Raw genomic sequence first — 8,686 nt, forward strand, 5'->3', positions numbered from 1 at the left:
ATAGGAAATAAAATATTCAATTGATTTTTCATCGAATGACTATTCATCTACTGTACTTTCATGGAAATAGAGGCAAGAAAGCTCTATGGAAAAATCATAGTTCAATTTGATCTTGTCTAAGGGAGAATTAGAATACAGATGTGGGCTAAGTAAATCAATGGGTAGCCGCCTTGGTTCTATTGAAAATACTACTGTAAATGAAGACCTGACTAGAAATGATACGGATAAAAACATTCATGATTGTAGTGACGGCTCTAGTTATTACAGTAAGGTTGATTATTTAGTTGATGTCAAAGACATTCGAAATTTCATTTCTGATGACACCTTTTTAATTAGGGATAGTAATTAGGACCGTTATTCCATATATTTTGATAGTGAAAATCAAAATTTTGAGCTTAACAATGATCATTCTTTTTTGAGTGAACTAGAAAGTTTTTTTTATAGTTATCATAATTCTAGTTATATGAATAATGGATCGAAAAATGATGAGCCCCACTATCTTTTTAACTTGTATGATAATGATACTAACTATGGTTGGAATAATCACATTAATAGTTGTATTGACTCTTATCTTCGTTCTCAAATCTGTATTGATAGTTCCATTTTAAGTGGTAGTGATAATTCCAATGATAATTATATTTATAATTACATTTATGCGAAGGTGGAAATAGTGGTGAAGGCAAGAATTTCGATATAATAACTCGTGAAAATGGTAATGATTTAACTCTAAAAGAAAGTTCTAATGATCTCGATCTATACAAGGATTTGTGGGTTCAATGCGAATGCGAAAATTGTTATGGAGTAAATTATAAGAAATCGCTTAATTCAAAAATGAATATTCGTGAACAATGTGGATATCATTTGAAAATGAGGAGTTCAGATAGAATCGCACTTTCGATTGATCCAGGCATTTGGGGTCCTATGGATGAAGACATGATCTCTCTGGATCCCATTGAATTTCAGTCTGAAGAAGAGCTTTATAAATATCGTATTGATTTTTATCAAAGAAAGACAAGATTAACTGAGGCTATTCAAACAGGCACGGGTCAACTAAACGGTATTCCTATAGCAATCGGGGTTATGGATTTTCAGTTTATAGGGGGAGTATGTGATCCGTAGTAGGCGAGAAAATCACCCGTTTGATCGAATATGCTACCAATAATTTTTTACCTCTTATTCTAGTGTGTGCTTCTAGAGGAGCACGCATGCAAGAAGGATGTTTGAGCTTGATGCAAATGGCTAAAATATCTTCCACTTTATATGATTATCAATCAAATAAAAAGTTATTTTATGTATCAATTCTTGCATCTCCTACTACTGGTGGAGTGACCGCGAGTTTTGGTATGTTGGGGGATATCATTATTGCTAAACCCAATGCCTATATAGCATTTGCGGGTAAAAGATTAATTGAGCAAACATTGAATAAAACAATACCGGAAGGTTCAGAGGCGACTGAATATTTATTCCATAAGGGTTTATTTGATCCAATCGTACCATGTAATCCTTTAAAAGGTGTTTTGAGTGAGTTAGTTTAGCTCAACGGTTTTTTTCCTTTGAATCAAAATTCAATCAAGTAGAGTCTTAAGTGAAATTTTTTATTTGTAGTGAAAAGGTAGTTAGTTAGTTTATCAGAATCAAAGTCAAAGCCCGCGTAATGGGCTTTGACTTTGTGACAAAAAAAAAGGAATTGTCGAAAAACAAATTATGTGGATAATTATTATTATCATTATCCGATATTACTAATGAGTAAACCTCTAGCAACAAGATAAAAAGCGAATTTTTCCTTCTGTGAAATGAAATTCGCATTTGGAGAGACAAATAAAACAAATTTTATCTTCCTCTATTGCGTAATGTATATATAATTTAAATAGAGAAAAATAGAATAGAAATATAGAGTTTTGCATCTTTCTATATCTCCTAAAATTCTATTTTACTAATAATCCTCGTTCTTGGATCGGATTCTAACGAAATCGAATCTTTCGATAATTTGTAATAAACTCTTTCTTTATTAAATTCAAAATTTAAATTAGAAGACAAGAACAATAGAATAACAAGAAAAGTAAGAATAAAGTAAGATAATAAAGAAAGTGGATTATCTTATCATATACACCTATTTTATTTGATTTAAAAGATGGGAAAGTCCTCTAATTTAATTCTAGATTCCTTGCACTTATTAGATATCTATTAGATATATGGACTCGCTTCGATATACTTAGTATTTAGATATAATTAGTATAATATAAGAATTATAATATAATCGTTATAATATATATTTCTAACTAAACAATATAACAATAACATGTACAAATATTAAATTGAGGTACCCATTTTATGACAATTTTCAGCCGTTTTCTCTCTATTTTTGTGCCTTTAGTAGGCTTAGTATTTTCCGACAATTGCAATGGCTTTTTTATCTTTGTATGTTCAAAAAACTAAGATTTTTTAGATTTGATGTGGCCAAGACCAAGTCTTATCTATTTTTTTTCAAGACTTAGATGTCATAGATACCTATTTAGTAGAATATTGTATAACATCCGGCTTACCTGAACCGAACATAAATGAAAAAGCCTACGTAAACATGATATAGGGTTAAATGAATTATAGCAAGTGGATCGGTACCGAACAAATGTATGAAATTAAAGTCTATATATCTAGTAGGTCCGTATATGCGATTATATAAAGGGGATGATTTTAGATCGAAGCAATTTGATGAATTCCTTCTAAAAGTTCATATCAAAATAATCTTAGTTGATGAGAGTTACTTCGAAAACAAAAAAAGTAAAGTCAAATTTTTTTTATTGTTCTCTCAATTCGAATAAAGTGCAATTAAACCTAATATGTATGAGTTGATGATACTAAAACACGTTATTCTCTTATGTATGAGTGGAGAATCTCTACATATTTTCATGAATTCCACTATCTGAGAGGGGGAGAAAGCACAAATATATATTTTTTATCATATTAAATAAAAAAGAAACGAGAGAAATAAGCCACGTCATCTAGGTAATGACATAATGTAAGTATGATGACACCGTGTTACGTTACCTCTAACATTTTTCGTTTCTATTTTCCATCCACTCAATAATAGGTGGCTGCCGTCGCTACACGAGGGAAAAGGGAAGACCAAAAAAAAAAACCCTAATTGGCGGAGAAAGAACGACGGAGAGGAAGAGCCGCGGTGGCAGAAATTAAAACTATATGGCCGCCCCTCTTTCCTCTCATTTCCGTCCCCTTTGCTTCTCTTCCCAATCATGTTCGATTCCAAAGCCCAATCTCTTTCCTTCCTCTCTCTCCTTCCCTCCTCTTCGCTCCCTCTCCCCTTCGAACGCTAAAAAATTCTCCAAATCCCCTCTCCTCGCTTTCTCTTCCTCTAATTTCGATGCCTCTCATTTCAATGATGGCTTCGGTCCCAATCCTACCCCATCTAAGGTAAGCTTTTCAGAACCAGTTTCAGTTTGGTTTAATTAGGCCCTAGTCCCTTTACTCTTCGGACTTTTAAAATTGAGTTCCTCTCTGTTTTTATTTTAGGAATTTAGTCCTCTACTTGGCTGATTTGAAAATTAAACTCCAATTGATGACATTGGTAATGGGTTTTCGTTAAATTTGAATATGTTATATTTTAATATTCAAAATTTTGGCTTAAACAATTAAAGTTGAATTGCTAAGACATAGTAACCAATTGAACATCTGGACTGAGTTCGAATCTTGAAGTCATCTGGGAAGCTTGATTAGATTAGACTTAGAGAATAAAATGGATGAGGACGCGTATGATTATAAAAAAAAAATGATAGCACAGTCAAATTTAACAGAAATCACTTAATAGTGTTATGAGTTGGACTTTAATTTTTCAATAAGAGAAGTTGAGGATTAAATTCCTGGAATTAAATGCAGAGGACTAAATTTCAAATATACTAAGAGTACAGGGATTGGTACATAATCAGATCTTTCAATTTTGGAAAGTTACCCTTTTTTTTATAGTTTGCTAAAGTTAGATTGGGTTTGCTCATTTCTGGTTTAAAAATTGACTTTTAGCAATGTTCTTTCAGAAATCTGTCCTTACCAATCTGATACAGGAGATTGAACCACTGGATGTTAGCCTTATTCAAAAAGATGTCCCCCCCACAACTGTGGATGCTATGAAAAGGACTATCTCGGGAATGTTGGGTTTACTTCCATCTGATAGGTTTCAAGTCTTTATCGAGGCACTATGGGAACCTCTCTCCAAATTGTTGGTTTCTTCTATGATGACTGGGTAATGTTCATATGTTCTGCATAAGGTGCTCCATGTTACTAGATGTTGCTATATTTGTGTTGGTTGCTAAGAGGACGAAACCTTGGCTAGGGCCTATAAGTTCCTCTGCTTGTTGTAGTTTCAATACTTGTTGGCTATGTTAATAGTAATCAGGTGTGTCAAATATGGGTATGTGCTAAACTCTGGTATATTCATTGTTGAGAAGTTTTTCCATGTATTTGGAGGGTCATTGGTGTCACATACAATATATACTTTAAGAAAAGTTAAAACTTGGAGAAACATAGGTTGTTAGACATAACCTTTTTAGCTTTGCATATTGACCACAGTATATTTTTTCTCACCCCTCTTTTGGGCAGAAAATGTTGATATCCTATTAACATTTATTTCAGAGAAGTGCCAAATCTTAAGCTCATTTAGATTATGCCAAAATTGGCTCAATATCTATTTGTTTGGCACCACTGGAACTTAAAAGCTGAATCCTAACGGTTTTTTTATCTCCTCTGTGCATACGTTTCTGATTTACATCCCATCTCTTACTGTGGTACAATCACTTTAACATGTGAATCTTAAGAATTTTTGTTTTTAATATTTATACTAAGATCATAAGTTTAATTGTTTGATGTACCATGAGACATGCAAAGTAGCATTTACCTCCAATATAGATGTCTGTCAGATATTGGGATTATCAGGAATAATAGTTCTTCTTTTGAATTGCAGTTATACATTGAGAAATGCTGAATATAGGCTTTGCCTTGAACGGAACCTTGGTTGTGAAGGAGATTTGAAAAATCAAACTTCAGAAAAGTCAAACTTTGATTTACAAGAGATGTTATTGGACAGTACAAAAATAAATGAATTTTCAGAGAAAAATGATTTGTCCTCTGAATCTGAAAAAACCATTGAAGACCAATTTGAAGATATTGACTTTCAAGGCCTGGGTGAAATGCCCCTGGAAACTCGTAAATACATTCTTCATTTGAAGGCTCGACTAACTTCAGTGAAAAAGGTATGCTACAGCATATTGAGGAGCCTCCCATGGTCTGTTTTTTCCTGTAAATTGAACTGTTCAACTTGATGCATTGCCTAGAAAGTTACCTTTTATGTTTTATGTGTGAGTTTGCTTAATTAGAGACACATCATTGTTTGCTGTGCCCTAAACAAAGTGAACACTATCTGACCCTTTTTATATGGTATCCGTATTTCTGATCCTAGTAAACATTCTCCCTTGAAAGCCTATGTTTTTCATTTGAGATAGGATATTAGGCTAACTTATACATTCCAAATTGTTTGTAATAGCACTATGGAAGAATTTAGACATGCCAACCTGATTAACTGAATAGATCACTCAATGGAAACATACAAGGGAACAGAAAATTTAAGATATTAAATATATCTTTCTTCATAATTTTATCTTTTGAGAGTTAACCCCCATGGAAGTATTGGTAGGTGAATTCTGGCTTACCGAAATCTACATTGCATGAGTGGCAATTCCCATGGTTGGTCAGGATCTGATATTAACGATTGCTTCATACATCCATGCTATGTTAGAACATTGAACCTTCTCAGCTTGTTGAATATCTCATTTTCCTTTTCATCTATCTTTACATATATATTTGTTTCACAATTTCTTCAAATCCTTTTCTGCAAATTGGTGGGGTACATGCTCATGTTTCCATTTTTTGCTCTATTGAAGGAACTTCATGAAGTAAAGAGGAAAAATGCTGCTCTACAAATGCAACAGTTTGTTGGGGAAGAAAAGAATGATTTACTTGACTACTTAAGATCACTTCAACCAGAAAAGGTTATCCTTGGTCTCAAAACCCTCTAAAGCAAATTAATCTAGTAATATCCCATAAACACGATGCTATGGGTTTGATATCTGAAAGGAATATACTATTTGATTTTTTTGTTTTTTCCCCATTCACATGAAGGCAAGATTGAACTAATTAAAAGTAGTTTTTTGCAATTTCACGATTTGTGCCCCGCTCCCGCCCCCCTTCTTTCCCCTCGGATTGTATAGGAAGGAGGGTTAGCTTTTGGCTTGAAGGGGTACCTCTGCTCAGTGCAAATTGCTAGATATAGCAATATAAATTGATATTTCTATACCAGTATGGCCTAATGCTTAATCTGTCACATTAAACTGTTTCTTTAGCAGCGAATTTCAGTAAAAATTTATATTGCCGTGGCTAATAAGTTTGTAACATAATTTCAGGTAGCTGAACTTTCTGAACCAACATCTCCTGAACTGAAGGAAACAATCCACTCTGTAGTCCATGGTCTCCTTGCCACTCTTTCTCCGAGGATGCATTCCAAGGTTCCTCCTTTGTCAGAGAACACCACAACTGGAACTATAAACATTGGGAGTGAAGACTGTGCAGAACTTGTTGAGAATACTTCACTTCAATTCCAGCCCTTCATTTCATTAACGCGGGACTATCTTGCTCGTCTTCTTTTCTGGTTAGTCCACCTCCCCCCCCCCCCCCTCTTTCAAACACACGCTACTCTTATTCCTTTTAGATCACTTTGACCCAAGAAGCTTATGTATAATTAAAAAAATATAAAATAAAATGAAATCTGGTTTTTCAGAAGTTTAACTGGATATCTGCATTTCTATGTACTTATTTGCTCACCATATGGTACAATCCTGTTTAAATTTGAACGTATTATTTGTGTTTGACCACTACACTTTGTAAGAAAGAAAGATGACCGTATGGAGATCTGAGAGATTTTCTTGTGTTTAAACTTCAAATAAGCTTCAGTCACTCCGTCTAAGATTCAAAGAATTTGTCTGAACCCCATCACCGTATTATAATATAGCTGAGTTCTAATATTCTCATATCTGTCCTGAAGGTGCATGCTGTTGGGGCACTACCTTAGAGGCCTCGAGTATCGGTTGGAGCTAATGGAGCTTCTGTCGTTAACAAGCAGTCCCGGCAATAATAGTTGTGGTGATGAGCAGGTTGTTTAGAGTTGCTCTCTGATTCCAGTGCTACATGTGTGTAAATTGGCGTATCGACTAACTTCTTTTACAGGAAGAGGTAAGAATCGGACAAGATTAGGCCCTTCAGTCTCTTGCAGATGGCGAATTGTTTTTATGTATAAAAACGATACATTGTTTTTTGTCAGTGTGGAGTTTAGCGTTGGTATGTTAATGTTTTTTACCCAGAAATAGAGAAACCTTGTTGATAATGCTCATTATTAGTTGCATTAAGGTTTGCTTTGAACCATCTTGAATGTCATTGTTGCAAGCCTAAACTAATAAAAAGGAAGTTGAACTGTCGCTTTATATTATCCCTTAATTATTTCTTTAATTTTTTTTATTTCTTCAGTGTCTACTTTCAGATTTTTTGTGAAAATCTTCTTTGAACGAAAAATTTGACCGAACTGTTAAAATTTTAATGGTACTACGTTTTTAAAAGTTTTAAATTTTGAAAATTTTTATTAATTTTATCATGCGTGGACGGCCAATAACTTTTCTGAAGAAAAATAATTTGATTAAAACTTGAATTTTGATGGTGAAAATGATAAAATGAAAGAGTAAGTGCTAAATTTGTGATTAAGCTATGAAAAAGCCATTATACATTTTTGAGTTGATCAATTTTGACAAAAAATACTTATGATTTCCATGACTGGATTGAGATTTCTAAATGAAAAATAGGACTTAATTTTTAATTTTTAAGTGTATGAGCCAAATCTCAAAGTTGGTCAAAGTACAAGTACTAACAATATATTTTAACCTAATTTAAAATAATCTAAAGATAGCATTTAATTAGAAAGTATCTTTAATTCTTTTTATTTTAAAAGACGAGTTAACTATAATAAAACTAATAAAGCTATTGTTTTATAAAAGTATAAACTTATTTTATATATTTTTATTTTCAATATTTCTTTCATTAAATAAAATTTCAGGTTAATATATAAATTTGAAAAGATTAACTTACTTTTAATTATTAAAATAAAATATTTGAAAGGATATTTTTCTTGTTAAATTTTGTTTTGAAATTATCAAAATTAACACTAGCGGTCAAATTTTAATTAGAATAATAATAATAATAAATTTAAATAAAATTCAAAGTTTAGCAGCAAAATTTAATAACATAAAAATTGATTGGTAAATTTATTTATATTCCCGAAATATGATAGCAAACATCAATTAAAATAAAGTATAGTGACAAGTTTTAATATTCATCAATAATATGGCAACAATTTTACACTTTAAATTAACTTTTAAAGTTTTTATCAAACATCATTTTGAACGGATTTGAACCATGTTATCTCATCCCAACTCTTAATATTATATAAAAAACTTATAATTAAATAAGCTTGACTTTTGAATATTTACTTAAATGAACCCTTAAGATAAATCAATCTTCCAAAGTAAGGGCTTACCAAGAGGATTAGGGTTTATTTAGGAGTAAAAATAGAATAGAGCTT

The 8,686-nt window shown here is 32.4% G+C and overlaps 1 protein-coding gene and 1 pseudogene across 1 annotated transcript; both read left to right on the forward strand.

The window, feature by feature from the left end:
* LOC128036247 (acetyl-coenzyme A carboxylase carboxyl transferase subunit beta, chloroplastic-like) lies at positions 1-1,819 on the forward strand (annotated as a pseudogene).
* A 1,243-nt stretch (positions 1,820-3,062) lies between these two features.
* On the forward strand, positions 3,063-7,543 carry LOC105783030 (uncharacterized). The gene is made up of 6 exons (XM_012608198.2): positions 3,063-3,429; positions 4,047-4,252; positions 4,970-5,258; positions 5,946-6,053; positions 6,465-6,709; positions 7,103-7,543. Exons 1-6 carry the CDS (start codon positions 3,199-3,201, stop codon positions 7,218-7,220), a joined length of 1,197 nt encoding a protein of 398 aa, XP_012463652.1. The 5' UTR covers positions 3,063-3,198; the 3' UTR covers positions 7,221-7,543.
* Positions 7,544-8,686: the final 1,143 nt, after the last annotated feature.

Source organism: Gossypium raimondii, chromosome 13 (genome assembly GCF_025698545.1).
Source record: "Gossypium raimondii isolate GPD5lz chromosome 13, ASM2569854v1, whole genome shotgun sequence".
Lineage (NCBI taxonomy): Eukaryota > Viridiplantae > Streptophyta > Magnoliopsida > Malvales > Malvaceae > Gossypium > Gossypium raimondii.

What these genes read in the sequence shown, in the direction of transcription:
- LOC105783030 (XM_012608198.2), top strand. Translation starts at nt 3,199, where the DNA reads ATGGCCGCCCCTCTTTCCTCTCATTTCCGTCCCCTTTGCTTCTCTTCC. An exon ending in CCAATCCTACCCCATCTAAG is followed by an intron (nt 3,430 to 4,046) that starts GTAAGCTTTTCA and finishes ATGTTCTTTCAG; the next exon opens with AAATCTGTCCTTACCAATCT. An exon ending in CTTGCTCGTCTTCTTTTCTG is followed by an intron (nt 6,710 to 7,102) that starts GTTAGTCCACCT and finishes TCTGTCCTGAAG; the next exon opens with GTGCATGCTGTTGGGGCACT.